Consider the following 18,583-nt stretch of genomic DNA (forward strand, 5'->3'; position numbering starts at 1 on the left):
CGCATCTCCGTTCAACACAGGCGCGCGTATTTGGAGTTGTGGACAGTGTGTGGCGGGAGACACTCTGGAGACACTCTGGAAACATTCGGGAGACATTCGGAAGACACTCTGCGGACAAACAAGAACTGTGTGAAAACAGCGCCCAAAGCAGTTGGAGCGCAAATCTGACTCGCAGCAGTGATAGCGCCTGGACAGAGCCGCTGGTCCCGGGGATGGAGGAGGACTTCGGAGTGTACGCGGTGTTTGGAGTGAGCGGACCTCCGCAGAGACTCATCTGGTGACACTTTTCATACTCAGTCCTGTACAAGTTCAATACAAACAGCACGTGTGTTTTTATTGTGTTCAGAAAAAGAGCTTTTCCTCACTGGTGTAGTTGAGTGCGGTCTTTGTGCGCGCTGAGCGGGAGGAGCGCGCTCTTCACGCATCAGGACTAAACTCGCGTTGTTATTTCCGGTTAGGATCTGATCTGCCTTTACCCGAGAGCATCTGATGTACATGAGCATCACAGGGACATGTCCAGCTCCAGTGTGCCGTGTGCACGGGCTCACGATGACACGAGCCTATGTTTGACATAAACTCTGTATTTCTGCAGGTTTGGATGATATCCTGATCTCACTGACTCAGGACATGCTCCCGAGCTTCATGGGGCCTGTACAGTTTGGGTCACGCTTGTGTGGGCAGTGCTCCAGGTTTCATTAGATCTGTTTACCAAACTTGACTCCAGTGACACTTCTAGTATCTATATCTCATGTTCAGTGCAGAGTCCAGTTCACTCTGAGGCTATTTATGTCCACATTCACTGAAAAGGAAGGTTTCAGGAGATGAAAGTCTTTAAAGTGAAGTCTCTTCTTCAGGGGTCAAAGGTCATGCTATGCAGATGATGGACAAACACACACTGACCTCTCAGAGGTGTAAGAACTCAGGACAGCTGCTCTGAGAAGGTCCCGTCCAGCCACATGGACTCAGAGACTCTGGAGTTTCCTTATATGCCTGTTTTTCTGCTTATACCTCAGAAGGCGGGTGTTTTGTTATAGCCCATTCTAAGCAGTGTTTTCCAAAACCAAATCTGTTTTAGTGCAGTGTAAATATGAGCCCATCCCTCCGTGATTACACACACTCATATTATTTTCTGTAGTAGTTGTCCAGTGAATCCTCGCGTGTACAGGTGAGTGGTCCTGACCTCACACTGCTGCTCGTGTCTTCCAGCGCTGGTGGCTCCTCCAGAGTGAGCGTGGCAGTGCCGGCGTGTGTCCAGCAGGTGGTGCTGTTCAGCAGTGGCCCGTGGGGGGAGCGGCTCTGCGTGAACGCGGTGCTGGAGGATGCTGCGCTGGTCCCCATCACCATCGGCAAACTCACGCCCTACAACAAGTGGGTGACTGGGTCAAACACGTTCAAGAGGCGATTATGCAAAATCAGCTACTAACATTCTCTACCATGTTATAATGTTCCCTCATCAAAATCTTGCCTGAAGAGAGTCATCCCTGTAAACATGTTTAGGTATTTTAGCAATCTCTCCCAGGCCATATTCAAGCCCTCCTTACAGTTAGCTGTAAGATTTTGTGAACTGCCCACAAGCCTATGTTAGCCATGTGATAATTCTCCATAAATGTACAAGAATATGATACAAAATTGGACACAACATCTGGACAAACCTAATGCGGTGTGCAGTAGTTTCATTCGCAGGATGCACGCTGATTGTGCTGTGATTGTGCTCTGAAGGGCACGTGGGAGTGCAAGCAACAGGAGCAGAGACTTAGAACGTAAACATTATACTGAAACTGATAAAACAAGTTAATACCTTGTTTGGGTGAAGTCAGCATTTTCAGAACAATAAAAGGTAACATTGTGATTGGAATATGTTATGTGTTACAGTTAATACCCCATAAAAGTAAAATCGGCTGTTAACTCAGACACTGTCCAGCCTTTACATAAGCATATCTTATGTAATGGAACAAAAAGGATGGAAATGAGAAAGTGTTTTTATGTAATATAGGCTACACAAAAACATGCTGATAGTCATGAGTCGGTAGTCCTCATCAGGGCTGTTCAATTATAGAAAAAATCATTATCACGATTATTTTGGTCAATATTGAACTCACAATTATTCAAACGATTGTTTTTTAGTTACACAATGCATTTATTCAGCATTTCTCTCTCTCAAAAAACAAAAAACACTTTGTTATTGATAACTGATGCAGAACTTTCAAATTGAAAATAAATATACCATTGGCTACAAATCTGATCCTTAGAGCAGTTTTGTGATGTATAAAACATAAACTGAATAAAATATACTTTGAACATGAAATAAGGCATAGAAAAAACTAAATGTATCCAAAATAAACTATATATCCAGCTGTTCTACACACACTATATTTCAAAATAAAATGAATATACTTATTTATATAAAAAAATATTCCAAAATAAACTTTGTTAAGATAAATTGTTTCAAGTCAGTTATGAGTTTGGGGATCGTTTGACACACAAATGAAAATCACGATCAAAATTCAATAAATTGTACAGCCTTAGTACTCAGTACATGTACTCTGTTACATTTACTTGAGTAATTTTAGTGTTTGCTACTTCTATGAGTAAATCTACAAGTAACAAAAGCTTTATGTTGACAATGTGAAATGATTTGAATACCATTCAGATATGATTTAGTTTAGTCATTTTTGTGTTGAAAATGCCAGATTTTCTGCATTATTTAATGTTTTTTCCTTCAGATTACACTAACTTGAATTTATAAATGTGATGTTACTCTCACTTGCTCTTTTACTGGTGTAGTACTTTTCCCAAATACCTTTTCCTTCACCCACTACTTCAAGCTTCTCCTGTGCTGGAGTATTATTACAGCTAAGTGTTGTTTGAGTACAAATGTGTGGCTTCTTCAGTGCCTTGTGTGTGTCTGTGTGTGTCATATATGTGCTGAATATGTAGTGTGTTTACAGTATGTTGTGTTGCAGGTGTCTGTCGTGGGAGCAGTGGGAGGAGGACTCGTGGACAGACTCGGTCACACTCAGACTGTCTGTGGACGGGGCAGCTCTGGTCAGTCCCAGCAACACTACACTAAAATACAGACCAGTGCTTAAAGAAGAGGGAAGGGAAGACAACCAAAGCACTAGCAATTCTTTAAGACCCTGTACCAGATTTTTTCCCTTGTATAGGAGCAAACTTGTCTTGCCCTGGTACAGATATATTGTATACGTAGCTAAATAAGTCCACTGTGTACTGTCTGCCTCTAATAAGAAAGCTTTGAATTTGTCATTTTATTTTATACACAGCATGTTAGTTGTTACCGTGATGGTAAAACTTTTTGAAAAGCACTTATAAACTGATCACCAGGATGTGTTCTACAGGGTTCCTATGGTCATGGAAATTGAAAATGTCATTTTTGCACACCTGGAAAAGTCATGGAATTTTAGTATCTCTTTCACGCAACTACAGCCTTCTGTTAAGTTCTCAGTTAGGCTATTCTGATTATTTGTGAACTTCTGTGCCTTTTGTTTAAAAGAGACGACAATAAATGCACTGACAGGATTTAGAATGTTCAAAAACTATAATCCCAAATGATAAAGTGAGTGGAAAGAGTTAACATTTCATATTTAACTGTAAAAGTCTGATCACTTCTATACATGTATGTGCCGTAAAGTCATGGAAAATTCACTTTAGGTAATGGAAAAGTTTTGAAATATTGTTAGTGAAAAAGAGTGGGAACTCTGATTCTAATTGGGATGCTCTGAATGCATAAAGTAAGTGAGGAATAACTTTGAAGCACAGCAAACTGCTTCAGACGAATCAGTTCTGTTTTTCACCTGTTTAACGGGTACACTGCCTTTTAACAGATGCCATATTTGTTGAAATGATTTATGGTTAATATACAGTGTGTATTTAGATGTTATTTAGTGCCTGTCAAACAATAAGGATTGACATTTGTGGATCATAAGATAGGAAGATTATTTCAGAATGTCCCCTAGTGTTATACAGACCACTGCCGTCCATCTGAAATGATGACATGACATCTACAACTTGACACAGCCTTTAACTGATTCAAGTGAATATGCATGAACACAGAGCAGCTCTACTGAAGTACCACCTGCTGATGTCACAATGTGGAACAGTGTGTGGAGTGTAAAGTGTCTGTCTGTCCTCAGGGTAAACCCCACTGGTCAGAGCCAGAGCAGGTCCTCACTGTGAAGGAGTACACGCCCAAGGTAAGATCAGAGTAGTACTGTTGTAGTACTGTTGTAGTACTGTTGTAGTACTGTTGTAGTACTGTTGTAGTACTGTTGTAGTACTGCTGTAGTACATCCAGGCTGAGACAAGAGGACAGAAACACCACCAACCACATCTCTGTCCACAATTAGCATGTTCACATTCATACACCAAAAACAGAAACCATCAGGGCAGTGAGGAGTGTGTAGGGCTTTTCTCATTTCTACTTCATCTCATGAGATAAAACCTGGTGTTAACATACATTTAGGTTTTTACAAGTAGAAATTTATGGAAAGTATTATGAGATTTGAAAAATATGTTGAAAATTACAGGAAGTAGAGAGTTCTAAACATAAGAATGACATCACACAGGGGGAATTCTGTTCAAAAGTTTCTCACAATTTCCACAAACACATTATTTCTGATATTTTAAATTTCATTAAAATAAAGGTGTTTTTTAAATATTTTTGTTTGGCGTGTAATAATCTGTGAAAAATTGACAAACTGGGAAAAAATCATCTGATCTCTATTCAGTCTTACGTCACAAACTAGGAAGGCGTTTGGAAACATGCCATTACAACTTCTTTGGGCTCTGCTCGTGACAGTAAGTCTGACAAAATGTAGGAAAAATTAGAAAATGTCCCAGTTTTCTTCATCTCCATGTCATTGCAGTGTTCTGTTATGTTCAGCTAATCAACAATTCCAATCACACCTCAGTTTTCATCATTTCTCCATTGACACATAACTCCAAGTGCACTGGTACATGTGATTAGAAGAGATGTGGCGCCAAACTCCAGATGAGTCCAAACGGCACATACGACTGCAGTCTTCATTTTACTGCTGATCACATTTACTTCAGTGGCTTTTCATCAATGAAAATCATGACATATATATTTTTGTCCAGCCCCTAGTTAGAAGGAAATCTGTAAATCTGATTTGCCTGGTTGTGCATGTTTTGGGTTGATGGAGGAAATGGGGGTTTTGTAAAGCATTGCACCGGTGTGTCCCAGGTCACAGAAGCGCCCCCAGCATCCCAGAACATGAGCACTAAGAGGAAGAGAGACCTAGACCAGGAGGGGGGCAGTGGGGCCGGAGATGAGAACATCTGCCCCAACACAGTGACCCCAGTGAGGAGGGCCCGGGGCCAGCCCAAAGAAGCACTCAAGCTGTTCACCAACACACCTCACGACGGCAGTGGTGAGAACTCAAGTTACAACAACTCTACCTGTAGGCTTGCTCGGTGTGAGGCAATCTGACCTGAAAGAACTGACTTAGCTGAACTGCAACAGGTGTGTGAGTCACTCTCCCCTTTTTATGTAAACTCAAACTCCTAAACAGGACCGTGAACATGTGGAGCACAGGCCCCTGGAAATGTGTTGTTTAAAACTTTGTGTGCATTGTTTCTATCACCATGGTAACTGATGAACATTCCACCATAGACATACATGTAGGACACCCCCAGCGATGTCACTGCGAAGTGTAAATACTCACATTTACTATCTGAAGATGTGTTTCTATGGTAACCTAGTGTGGCAGCTCCTCCTGCTGTACTTTCTGTCGTGTGCAGAAGAGTCTGGGCCCACACTCACTGCTAAAGATTCTTTTATTTCTTTTCTTAGTCATTTGTTTGAATATTACATAACTCGCCATGTTTAGTTTGATACAGGCTGACCGTGCACTTGGTTTTAGATATTGGTTCCAGTATCGGCCAATATTGATAGAGGTCCTTCAATAGTGGTTGATACAATAATCGTTACTAGATACCAGTATCATTGTCACTGCCCCGTTCTCCGTGTGCCCTTATTGACCAGCCTATTGAGTCAAAATTTAAACTACTTTATGTTCACACATGCATGTACCAGTAACTAATCATCCAGCTCCACAGGGTTGTTCAAAATGTGTGGGATTCTTGGATTAGCTTGTGTCATATTTCAGTCTTTTACATGGTAATGCTTTTGGAGGTGTATTAAAGGTGCACTCTGAACAAGAGACAGACCGATATATCGGGCAGATATTGACTCTTTTCATTTTATGTTCATGTATATTTGTCTCAGAGAAGTGCTGTGGTCTGCAATATAGTTCTAATCTATAAAATGACTTCTGAGTTGGAAAATTGCGTTGCCCAGTGGGAGCTGACATTAGGCCTCATGATAAAACATTTTGAAGTGTGATATATCGCTACAGAGATGTACTACGATAAACAGTAATACTGAAACTACTTTATGCCACTGACACCAACAAGATAATCCTTGTAAACCATTTTTAAATAGACCGCATCATTACATTGAGAGTTCTGAGCTATAACTAATACATTGCAGAATCAAGTAAGAATTATCCATAGAAGAAACTTATCAACCCTCTACAGCTCAAACTGTATCATATTAGAACAAAAATGCCCCATAACATCCCCAATATCTCCACACTTTAAATAATACATTTTATACACATACAGAAACATTGAGCCTCAAACTATATTACAATATTAGAATGTTATATTATACACAACAAAGATCCAAGATGCCCAGACGTAATAGAGTCTAAGTGAGTCCATCTAATTTAAAAACAATAACCAGGGACCTGATGCTCGCAATGAGCCTCAGCTAAACCTCATGTTTATAAGAAAGGCCCAAAGAAAACAGCCTCTGTACACACAGACGCACACACGCAGATGCACACACACAGACACGCACACACACACAGACACGGAGTCTGGTGCTTTTGCCTCGGCATCTTGGATCTTTACTGTGAAAATTTTTCTGGTGAATTGTACACTCTGATCATTGACTGGTGAATTTGAGGCCTTGAAAATGTTTGTGCTTTTTTGCATTTTTAAATATGTTGAAATGTATACTTTAAAATAATTCAAAATCTGATTAAACAAATGATCTTCCTTGTTAGTGGGTTTGTTATGGGACTAGTAATATGCAAATGACATATTTGTTTACAGAAGCACAACAAGGTGCTGTTAAAACACCTCCTCCCAATCCATCCAGAACCAAGAGCCATCAGACCAGGACCCCCACACAGCCTGGTGAGCCTGGTGCCTGTCTACACACGCACACACACACGTACACACACACACACGTACGTACGCACACACACACACACTGAGTATAACAGTGATGTTTGTGTGTTTCAGCCTCTCTGGTCAGACCCTCCGGTCGCTGGGGGCACACTCTGAGCCCCATTGACCCACACACAGCCATCCTGATTGGGGGGCAGGGGACCAGGATGCACTTCTGTAAGGACCCCATGTGGAAGCTGTGCACTGGTCAGTACTGTCCCCACCACCAGTGTTGTGCAAGTTCACACTTTTCATGAACTAGTTCAAAGTTCAGTTCACACTTGTTCAAAATGAATAGTTCACATTCATAGTTCACAATTTTAATTTTGAACTAGTTCAAAGTTCACTTCATGTTATATTTAGGTGAGATCTGTAAATGAAAGGCTGCATTTATTTTAGACTAAACCAGGTCTAAATCAGGACTGAACCAGGTCTAAACCAGAACTGAACCAGGACTAAACCAGGTCTAAACCAGGAATAAACCAGGAATAAACCAAGACTAAACCAGGTCTAAACCAGGACTGAACCAGGTCTAAACCAGAACTGAACCAGGACTAAACCAGGTCTAAACCAGGAATAAACCAAGACTAAACCAGGTCTAAACCAGGACTGAACCAGGACTGAACCAGGACTAAACCAGAACTGAACCAGGACTAAACCAGGACTAAACCAAGACTAAACCAGGACCAAACCAGGACTAATCCTGGACTAGAACTTGCAATCTAGGACCGCCCCTGAGAGAACCCCGAGTGCGATCGGGCGTCAGCTGCGTTTAGCTCTGTGGAGTGCGGACTTCTGCGTCGGTCCTTTCGCTCAGGATCACGGTCTACGCGGGCGCACCTCCGGCGTTTCACCACTGCTGATATCGCTGTGATTTTAGCAAATTTGTATGAAGAAAAACGAAAAACCCACCATTTCAATCCAGGTTAAAAAAGCATTGTGACGCGCGTTACTGACATATTTACCAAGTAAAATAATACGTGCGCGGAGCAGCACGTCCTGTGCGTGTAGATTTCAGAAAATAGGATCCATCCTATTTTTTGACGCTCTACAAGAGCGTAGGCGCGTATCCCCGTCAAAATACACAGAGAGCATGTATCTGTTGTTGTATTTGTGCATTTACCATCAGCACATTGTGCTCCCTGGGCAGTTCTGTATCATGTGAAAGAGCCCAGATCCACATAGACTGTTAATTAGTGCTTTGAAATGTACTTTTGAAATCCTTGCGTTTGCCGTGGTCAGCCTGTACAGAAGGTAAAAACAAGCAGCTAAACGCGCCCAGTCAAGTTTGATTGACTTTCCCATTGAGAGACACAAGAGCCTGTACGTTCCGCTAAAGCTGCCGGTGGAGTCGCCTTCGCGTTGACACGCGACTGTGGTTTCGCGAGGTGAAGTGCTAGCAGATCGTCACTCGTCAAATTCCGACGTTTCCGACAGTGACGTACGTCGTTCATCACACATAATTTGAACAAATTCACGTTCAAGTTCTTGATTTACAAAAGTGTTGCGTTCAGTTCAAAGTTCACTGAAAAATGAACGTGTTCAATGAACGTTCTTTTGAACTCGTTCATGCACAACACTGCCCACCACCACGGCCCCACGGCCCTACAGCTCAGTCTACATTGGGCATTACTCACACTTTTAAAGAGCCTGTACTCGATGTACTGTATAAGCAGCTCTTGATGTTAAAATAAGTCAGCTGTGCTCTGTATGAATTGTTTTATTGTCCAGTAATCAGCAATTGTGCTGCTATCATGCTACTTGTTGTTGGCTTTACAATCACAATAAACATATGGTGAAAAGCTTTTCACATTTTTAAGATCATAAAAATAAGGTGCAGTGCCTTTTAATTATAGAGCTGAAAGATGAATTACAATCAAACTGAAATCGCAATTTGAATGGACACAATCACAAAGACAATAGAACATATACAATATAATTAGGATTCTGCATAAAAACTGCTAATCCTACTTTGTTAGTTCTTCTCATCATGCCAGGGTCACTTAAGCCTCATGTTTATAGATTTGTAATGTAACGTCAGACTGAAGCTGGTCCTGAAACATGGCTTGATCTGCCGAGTCATTCACATTCCTCTTCTCAATTTGTCTCCCTCAGAGGACAGGAGCTGGGGGCCCGCAGAGACGCTGGCAGCGGGCCCCACCCCTGAGACCCGGATGGGACACACTGCCGTCTACGACCCTGACTCTAGCCGCATCTTTGTATTTGGAGGCTCCAAGAACAAAACCTGGTTCAACGACATGCACATCCTGGACACGCGCAGCTGGAGGTGGACCATGGTGGAGGTAAAGTCCCCAGCACCAACACACACTCAAGATCCACGTGTGGCACTGTGGGGCAGCTAGTGAACACAATAAGAATAAGATGACAGGTCTATTCATCTTCATGTTTTTGTCTGCTGTGGATTTACCTGGATATGTCAGTGATTTATAACGTAAGAATGGATTGGATGTCTATAGGGCCATACAGAGCTTTACAGTGCATTCTTCACTCACTCCACACTGTGGTGGAAGATACTGGAGGCTGCCAATCTATATGATCTAGATTATATTTATTCATATTTTTTATCAATATGAAGCACATTTAGTTGCTGAACATCTTGTTCGTTGCTACATCATTCAGTACATGTTGCTTCATGTATTTGATTATTCTGTATGTGATGAGGTGATTCCAGCTGTAGTATCTGTGTCTGTTGTGTCCAGGCTCAGGGGAAGGTGCCTCCTCTGGCCTACCACAGCTGCACCCTGTTCAGAGGAGAGCTGTGGGTGCTGGGGGGGGTGTTCCCCAGGCCCCACCCACAGCCCGACGGGTGCAGTGATGCCCTCTACATCTTTGACCCTCAGCTGTCCATCTGGTACCAGCCCATCGTCACCGGAGACAAGCCCGCCCCCCGCTCTGGGTAAGACACGCCCCCCTGTTCCCTGCTCTGGGTAAGACACGCCCCCCTGTTCCCCGCTCTGGGTAAGACACGGTCCTGGGCATGTTCACTAGCACTGTGCCAAAAATGGGAAGATCGATGAACCAGAGCCAAAAGTTGAATTGACCTTAAAAATAAGGCAAGCCCATTTTGGCAGTTTGAGTGTGTGGCGCTTTACCGATCACTTGTTTAGGAGAAGGCTCTGAGTCAGGGCCAGTGTGTCTTTTAATGTCCTCTGGCCCTCTGCAGTGTGTAGTGTGGCCCCTACTCCCCTGGTGCAGACACTGGTGTGCCCACTGTAGACTAGACTGCTCTTGGTCTAGTCTTGGTTTTTTATTTATTTATTTGATTGGGACAGAGCATGTTAATGGACAAAAATGACACAACATGAATGTAAACACACCGGATTGTAGCCCAAGGCTTATTTCCATCCATTCTCCCAAGGGGCTGGGGTCACAGGGGTCAAACAATAAAATATTGCACACTCCACTCATTACATACTCCACTCATTGCACAGTCCCGGTCTAGTCCCGGTCTAGTCCCGGTCTAGTCCCGGTCTAGTCCCGGTCTAGTCCCGGTCTAGTCCCGGCGTGACGTGTCCCTGTGTGACGTGTTCCTGTGTGACGCAGACACTCGGCGTGCCTGATGCAGCAGAGGAGTCTGTTTGTGTTTGGAGGCTGGGACACTCCGCTCTGCTTCAACGACATGTACATGTTAGACCTGGGTAAGGAACAGCCCTCCTTCACTTTCCTTACCCCCCCTCTCCCCTCCTCCTCTCCCCCTCTCCTCTTACTTTTCCCTTTCTTAACACCTCTCTCTCTGTCTTTCTCTCCTCATCCCTCTCTCTTCACCGCTCTGCTTTAATCACTTGTACAAGGTAGACCTGGGTAAGATCCCTCTACTACTCCCTCTCTCTTCATCTCTCTCTTCTCTCCTTTCCTCTCTTGTCCTCCCCTCACCTTCTCCTCTCTTACCTCTTCTTCTGTTGTACTCTGTGTGTGTCCAGGTCTGATGGAGTTCTCGGTGGTCAGCACACGTGGCACAGCCCCGTCTCCGCGCAGGTCTGCTCTCCTTATTTCTGCACTTAGTTTGTGATGTTTCATTTAGGTCTGTAGTCGGCTAAAGAAAGTCTTGGTGGACTTAAGAAATGTGCTGCCCTTCAATTGATCGACTAAAAAGGGGGCATGGTTAAAGTTCTCAACTCTTCATCTTCAGCCTTTATTCAACTACTTTTGTCTCTAAAATCTCCTAAACTGCGTTTTCTTGTGGTGGCACTTTCGGTTAAGCTGGGATCCCATTCATTTAAATGGAGAATTTGGGAAAAGTTTTGTTGATTAAATATGACATAAAGTAGGTGTATTTGTTTAAAATGTTTTCATATGCACTTACACTCCACCAATTCTCTGGAAGCTTTAAAAATGCTTTATAGTTTGGATTGAAATTATTTCCTGTCAGCCCCATACAAAATAATATAACCCCAGTAATGCAACTTCTGAAATAAGGTGAATGCCGTATCTCTGTATCTGACCCAAACTGCACTCACAAGACTACACCTGCAGGGGGAGTATTTCTATAAAGATCAATTCAAATTGAGAATCATGAGATTTGTTTGAGAGCTGAAGATTTGGTATGTTTGGGATTTCTATGTTAAAGGTCACTCACTTCTTCATGCTGTTGTCCCATAAAAGTTCTGATTTAAATCAAATGGTTAGTCAACTAGTTCACATATCGGTTGAATATGACTCCACTGACCGATTAATCAACTAATCGACTAAAGGCCTAGAGCCCTAGCTCCATGTAACATCTGTGTCATGTGTTGTTCCAGTTGGCATGGAAGCGCTATGCTCTCAAACTCCAAGTTCCTGATCCACGGAGGTTACAATGGAAACCACGCGCTCAGTGATGCCTTCATCTTTGACACTGGTAAGAGTTACTCACTGCACTGGACTCTGCTTCAAGTATTGAAGTAACTAAATACATGTATTGAAAATACAAATTCAAGTTTTTTAGTTACTCTATTCTGGTACAGTTACTTTCTTCAAATCAAAGGAATACATCACAGTACTTGATCATGCATGCCATTTACATCAAGATGATAAAGACTGACACAAAAAGTAGAAATCAAACTCCTAAAAGTAGTCTAAATGGAAAATATTGTTAAAAAAAAAAAAAAAAAAAAAGCAACAACAATAAATAATAAACAGCAGATATACACACCACTTGTAATGAGTTTGCATTTATAATGAGTCACAGAAGGTCCTCTTCAGCTCAAATATAATTGTAGAACAGGAAAAATGACAAAACCGTTCCCACTAGTGCAAAGACTAAGTCCCCATGATGCATTTAACCCCAAATGTTCATCTTTCATATATTGAAGCTTAAGTCCATAGAGTCATTATCGTGACAGGTGAACTAAGATTACTCCATCATTGTCCTGTGCAGACACAAACACCTGGACAGAGGTGGCCCTTCCAGAGCTGCGCCTCCCCAGAGCCGGGCACTCCATCATCACCATGGAAACCACCCGCTGCACTCAGGACCAGGACCAAGACCCGTCGCAGGAGGCCAAGGCTCTTCTGGTGTTTGGGGGCGGGGACAATGAGGGCACGTTTTACAGTGACCTGACAACAGTGGGCCTGGACAGACTGCTCGCCGCACTTTGATGCTAGCACATACTAACGCATGCTACAGTTACTATTTATATTCTTTTAAATTGTGTTTTTGGATTTGTGGAGATTTATTTTATGATGCAGATTTTATAAGAATTTATTGTTCAACATGTTTTAGTGTGCCGGTAATATCCAAAACTTGCGCTTGTTTTGCAAAAGTTCTACATACTTTAATATGTAATGTTTAGCAAATATTTTCATAGATGTGATGGTCACATGTGTAAATTTGTAAAAGCCATAGATTTGTCAAATCAGGATTTTGTTGTCAAGAGAAACATTTTTTAAATCATAGAATTGCTTGAAATGTTCTTACTCAACAGCTGTTGAACTATTCTTGACTCAATAAACGTGTAGATTTTCACACTGCCTGATTCGCGTCGTTTGAGGGATCTTGGTTTCAGAGAGGGTTGGGCCTTATGGCACAGGAGATTTATCCTGATGTCACTTTTTAGAAAATGGACTGAAATAAAATCATGTTCTTTTCTGTTTGGTTGTGTTTATTGCACTGAAAAGCAGGTGTAATTCTGCACAAAGGAGCATTTAGTCTTTATACATATTTAGATGACCATGTTACTTTTTTATTTTATTAAAATTCTATATGCACATATTTAAATGTTCAGGTCCTCCCCTTATTAAGTCAGTCGTCCTACAGAGGAATCTGCGTGCATCTCGCTAATGTAACTACTGCACATCACATCAAGTTTGTGAAGTTGTGTGTTTTATATCATGTTTTTGTGTACTTATGCTTGTGGTCTGAGCCTTGTACCGGATCGTACCACTAACCATAAGCAGGGTTCAAATAGGGCCCCGGAGAGAAAGCTAAAATACTCATACATACATGGATGACATCTTCAAACATAACACAATGAGCTAGAACATGATCGAAAGCTCCAAAAAGTCCATTTTGCTTTGTGGCTCTTTAAAGTCCACACTCTTCACAGGACTTGTGATTTGTGACCTCAGATTTGTTTACACAGAAAGATCCAGTTCTTAGTGAATGGATTTTCAGCTGCACAATGTGATGATGTCATGTTTCCACATGGGGGCAGGTCAGAGCATTTCAATCTCCTAAAGGGAAATTCAGACATTCAGCCCACAAGCCACGTCAGCAGTTTGACACACCTCCTCTCCCCATCAGTAGGGCCGTTCCTCCTCTCCATCAGCAGTCCTGAGGCTGTGATGTCACCTGAAACACAATCAGCAGGTCAGAGCTGTAATCTGGAGCAGCCTCAGATCTGACCAGGTCTGACCCTGGGTCCGCACTGACCACAGGGATTGTCCTGGAGTGACCAGTGTGGGAGAGACCAGGCTGAGCTCATTTCACTGACGTCCAGAAAAGGAGGTGACCTGAGCCCCGCGCCGAGTGTGTCAGACCAATGCAGGTGAGGACACAGTCCTCAAGGGCTCACTAAAACCTCAAGGGCTCAGGTGTGTATGTAATGGGCACCTCACAAGAACACATGCAGACAAGAGTCCTGTAGAAATGAGAAGAACCAAGAAACAGGGACAAGGAACTGTAAAGTAATGATCCAGTGTAATGGAACATCAGAGCAACAGAAATTTAAGACTAGAAGTCTAAGGCTAAGTCAAAAGAAGATATGAATGAAGCAAGAGAACCTGACACACTGTTGAACAGCAGGATTACAAGTCCTGATACAGAAACAGACACTGATCCTCATGGTTATTTAAGACTACAAATGAACTGTGGATATTATTCTGAAGATGATAGTCATTATACAAATAGTATTTTCTTGCATTTTTATTTGTCAAATAATAATCTGCACATTAGATTAGTTTTTGCCCAATGTACATATGGTTGTAGGTAAAAGTTATGGAATGCCATGATTTCCAGTCAGGAAGTAACATTTGAAACCTAACAAATGGCCAAACTGGGTAAAAAATGTTTAATCTCTTAAGTAAAATCTTACTAATCTAACTTAGCTGTGTTTTAGTAAAATCAGTACTCCAACTTGTCGTAAGCACTGAAGTACAAGTTTTACTGTTCTTCTGACTTTGACTTCACTTGAGAGCAGGTATTTACACTTTGTACTCCACTACATTTTTAACTGCACTGAAATGTGAAAATCATTCCTCTTAGAGTTTGAGACCTGTTTGAGAACAAGTAAGACATCAGTTGTCTCTGATGCACAAAAATCTGCACAATTCTTTATCAAAATCACTACATATAGACACTTTAATTAATAGATCTGTCCAAATATTAGCATGCTAATGTTAATGCAATTTTAGCCATGGAGATGTAGTCAGAAATAATGCAGGGTTATTCAAACATGTGAGAATAAAACAAAACACAACTCAGGTCTGTTTGTGACAAGGTAACAGCTCTGTCTGTGGAGCTCTGTCTGTGGAGCAGGTTTGTGGAGCTCTGTCTGTGGAGCTCTGAATGTGGAGCAGGTCTGTGGAGCAGGTCTGTGGAGCAGGTTTGTGGAGCTCTGTCTGTGGAGCAGGTCTGTGGATCTCTGTGGAGCAGGTCTGTGGAGCAGGTCTGTGGAGCAGGTTTGTGGAGCTCTGTCTGTGGAGCAGGTCTGTGGATCTCTGTCTGTGGAGCTCTGTCTGTGGAGCAGGTCTGTGGAGCAGGTCTGTGGAGCAGGTTTGTGGAGCTCTGTCTGTGGAGCAGGTCTGTGGATCTCTGTGGAGCAGGTCTGTGGAGCAGGTGGCTGTGGAGCAGGTTTGTGGAGCTCTGTCTGTGGAGCTCTGTCTGTGGAGCAGGTCTGTGGAGCAGGTCTGTGGAGCAGGTTTGTTGAGCTCTGTCTGTGGAGCAGGTCTGTGGAGCTCTGTCTGTGGAGCAGGTTTGTGGAGCTCTGTCTGTGGAGCAGGTCTGTGGAGCTCTGTCTGTGGAGCAGGTTTGTGGAGCTCTGTCTGTGGAGCAGGTCTCTGGAGCTCTGTCTGTGGAGCAAGTCTGTGGAGCAGGTCTGTGGAGCAGGTTTGTGGAGCTCTGTCTGTGGAGCAGTCTGTGGAGCAGTCTGTGGAGCAGGTCTGTGGAGCAGGTTTGTGGAGCTCTGTCTGTGGAGCTCTGTCTGTGGAGCAGGTCTGTGGAGCACGTCTGTGGAGCAGGTTTGTGGAGCTCTGTCTGTGGAGCAGGTCTGTGGAGCTCACAGTGCCACTGTCCTGTTGTGCCCACACTGTGAGTTCCATGCTGAGTTCTATCCACATCCACACACAAACCACACCCTTTATTCTCACTGTCCTCCTCTGTACCATTTTCACTGTTCCCAGTAATAAGGATGTTTCTATGTGGGTAACAGTTTCTCCTGCACTGAGGTGTTTTCTCTTGGAGCACTCTGTGAAACTGCAGTGCACTAACACGGCCTGCCGGTGGAGACACATGAGCACTAGAGCTTCCTTAGCAATGAAGTCTGGGCAAAAATGGGGTTGGTAAAGATGTATTTGAATTTCACAGCAGCACACCGGAAAGTCTGGGTCTGTCTTGATATTCAGGCCACTACAGCTATATATTGTTCAGCACATGGAACAACTAACCTACATTTTGGAGCTCAATGTTTTAGTGTGTACATTTTCTTTGCATTAGTGTTGATATTGTTGTGATTTTAGTTGTAATGCGATAAGATCTGAGCTGTAGAAAGTTGAATGAGTCACTTCTATGGCTAATTACTGGTTCATTTTGTTATTCATTTCTCATTTAGACCTTTCAATGATTCTATTTAAATAGGCCTAATAGTGTACTGGAATCTTACTTCATTGTTACTGTGTCAGTGGCATAAAGTAGGTTCAAAATGATGGCCGTATGTACAGTACATTATATCTGTAGCGATATATTGTGCTTCGAAATGTGTTATTGTGACAGGCCTAAGAGTGTCTGCTGTAGTGAGGGTCTGGGGTCAGTAGTGAGGGTCTGGGGTCAGTAGTGAGGGTCTGGGGTCAGTAGTGAGGGTCTGGGGTCAGTAGTGAGGGTCTGGGGTCTGTAGTGAGGGCCGTTATTCAGTAACATAACCAAACATGGATGACACGTCAGTGTGCACGTCTACCGCAGAAGTTGACTGCGCACAGAAAGTGGCGGAGCGGTGTCCGCACCTGATGCGCAAACCTCTGTTTGCACATGATGTGGGTTTGTCTGATGCGGACCTGCGCTGCACCTGCCTTCGCCAACCTGAAGAATGGCGCTGAGCAGTCAGGACTCGGAGGGGGCCGAGTAGAGCCGAGTAGAGCCGAGCGCAGCCGAACCCCTCCTCAGTCTCTCAGTCGTGGTGCAGCAGCCATGTTGCCGTGAGCCTGTTCCGGTATCAGGATCGTGCGCATAGGCTGTAATCGGGCGCAGCTCCTCGCCCCTCTCCGCCACAGGCTCGGTCACCAGGACACGCACCTCGCGATAATGGAGTTTACGAGCCCCTGAATGTCCCCGGTGTCGTCGAGGCACGGACATAACGGCGATCGGTGTACCGACAGGACGGACTGGTTCTCCGCCACACTGCAGTGCAGCACTGTGAACGACCTTATTCCAGGCACGCCACACGGGCACGCCACACGGGAACGCCAGAGGCGCACAGAGCCACACAGAGGGAGAGCCGGTGCTCCGTGGATCCAGTGGGAGGTTGGCTGTGGTAGTTCCTGCTGTGGCCACACACACAGGCACACACACACACACACACACACTCAGACACACACAGGCGGTACGCAGCTCGGAGCAGCACCGTGTTTAGCCACACGGGCTAATTACCACCGGGATACAACTTCCAACTAAAGTGAGATCGGAGCAGTAGCGCTGGTCCGTGGGCTCTCGGGACTCGCTGTGGACACAACTCCGGGTTCTGTCTGTGGATTGTTCAGTGGGATTTGGAAGGTCGAGCGCTGACCGGGAACAAGTTTGGCCTGAAAAGTTTGGATCCGAGCTGCTTTACGATCAAAATGCAATTTCTGGGCCGAATCCGACAAACTTCCACGTAAAGAGAGTTCTTGGAGGCAGCAGTGTGTTTGTTCGTAACATTTGTCCGTGTCCGTGGTGTTGGGACGGGGTTAGCTCCCTCACTTGTTAGCATGCTAGCCTGATTGAGCCGTGTCTGGTGAAAAGAGCCATTAACACTGCCCAACTTTTCCTGGAGCTAGCGCAGCGGCTAAGGCCGAGCTCACCTCCCCGGGCTCAGAGCTCACTGTGACGGTACTACATGCCCAGAGGAGCCGGGCCTGTCCCACACGGTCCCTCAGAGCTGCAGACGTGTTTTTAGTGTTCTCTGTGCGGACAAACATGGGACGTGGACTCGCTGCTAGCTAGTGTCGCTAGCCGGCCACAGGCTAGCCGCTGATGCGGGTTCGCCGTAGATCACAGTCTACCTGTTGATTCTGCTAGCGGGCTAGCACGGGACATCCGCTGGAGGATTCATCCACAAGCTTTTAAATGTGCTCCAGAGACTGAGGAGAGTGTGTTTCCCTGTTCATTTCTCTCTTTGGAACTCCAAACTCATTCAACATGTCAACAAGGCCCCCACTGGTGCAAGTCATTGAAAACTCGACAGGACAGGTAAGCGCCTCATGTGTCCTTCTGCAGCTGCGTGTGTGTGTGTGGAGGTCTGTACGTGTGTGTGTGGAGGTCTATACGTGTGTGTGTGGAGGTCTATACGTGTGTGTGTGGAGGTCTATACGTGTGTGTGTGGAGGTCTATACGTGTGTGTGTGGAGGTCTATTTGTGTGTGTACTGGAGGTCTATACGTGTGTGTACTGCAGGTCCATACAT

General features: G+C 44.1%; 2 protein-coding genes across 4 annotated transcripts in view; both read left to right on the plus strand.

Moving 5' to 3' along the window:
• Positions 1-21: 21 nt before the first annotated feature.
• Positions 22-13,240, plus strand: krcp (kelch repeat-containing protein). Its single transcript, XM_055156400.1, has 13 exons — positions 22-277; positions 1,207-1,368; positions 2,964-3,045; positions 4,152-4,211; positions 5,222-5,408; positions 7,159-7,242; positions 7,351-7,482; positions 9,391-9,578; positions 9,996-10,192; positions 10,840-10,934; positions 11,217-11,271; positions 12,036-12,133; positions 12,653-13,240. Exons 1-13 carry the CDS (start codon positions 213-215, stop codon positions 12,871-12,873), a joined length of 1,626 nt encoding a protein of 541 aa, XP_055012375.1. The 5' UTR covers positions 22-212; the 3' UTR covers positions 12,874-13,240.
• Positions 13,241-17,079: 3,839 nt separating this feature from the next.
• mark2b (MAP/microtubule affinity-regulating kinase 2b) overlaps positions 17,080-18,583 on the plus strand; it is a 56,563-nt gene continuing 55,059 nt past the window's right edge. For all 3 annotated transcript variants that reach the window (XM_055156397.1, XM_055156399.1, XM_055156398.1), the window contains exon 1: positions 17,080-18,370. In XM_055156397.1, coding sequence (XP_055012372.1) covers positions 18,320-18,370 — 51 coding nt within the window. In that variant the 5' untranslated portion in view covers positions 17,080-18,319. The remainder of the gene's footprint in view (positions 18,371-18,583) is intronic.

Source organism: Boleophthalmus pectinirostris, unplaced genomic scaffold, assembly GCF_026225935.1.
Source record: "Boleophthalmus pectinirostris isolate CB_2022bp ecotype Guang Dong unplaced genomic scaffold, ASM2622593v1 HiC_scaffold_20, whole genome shotgun sequence".
NCBI classification, from domain to species: Eukaryota; Metazoa; Chordata; class Actinopteri; order Gobiiformes; family Gobiidae; genus Boleophthalmus; species Boleophthalmus pectinirostris.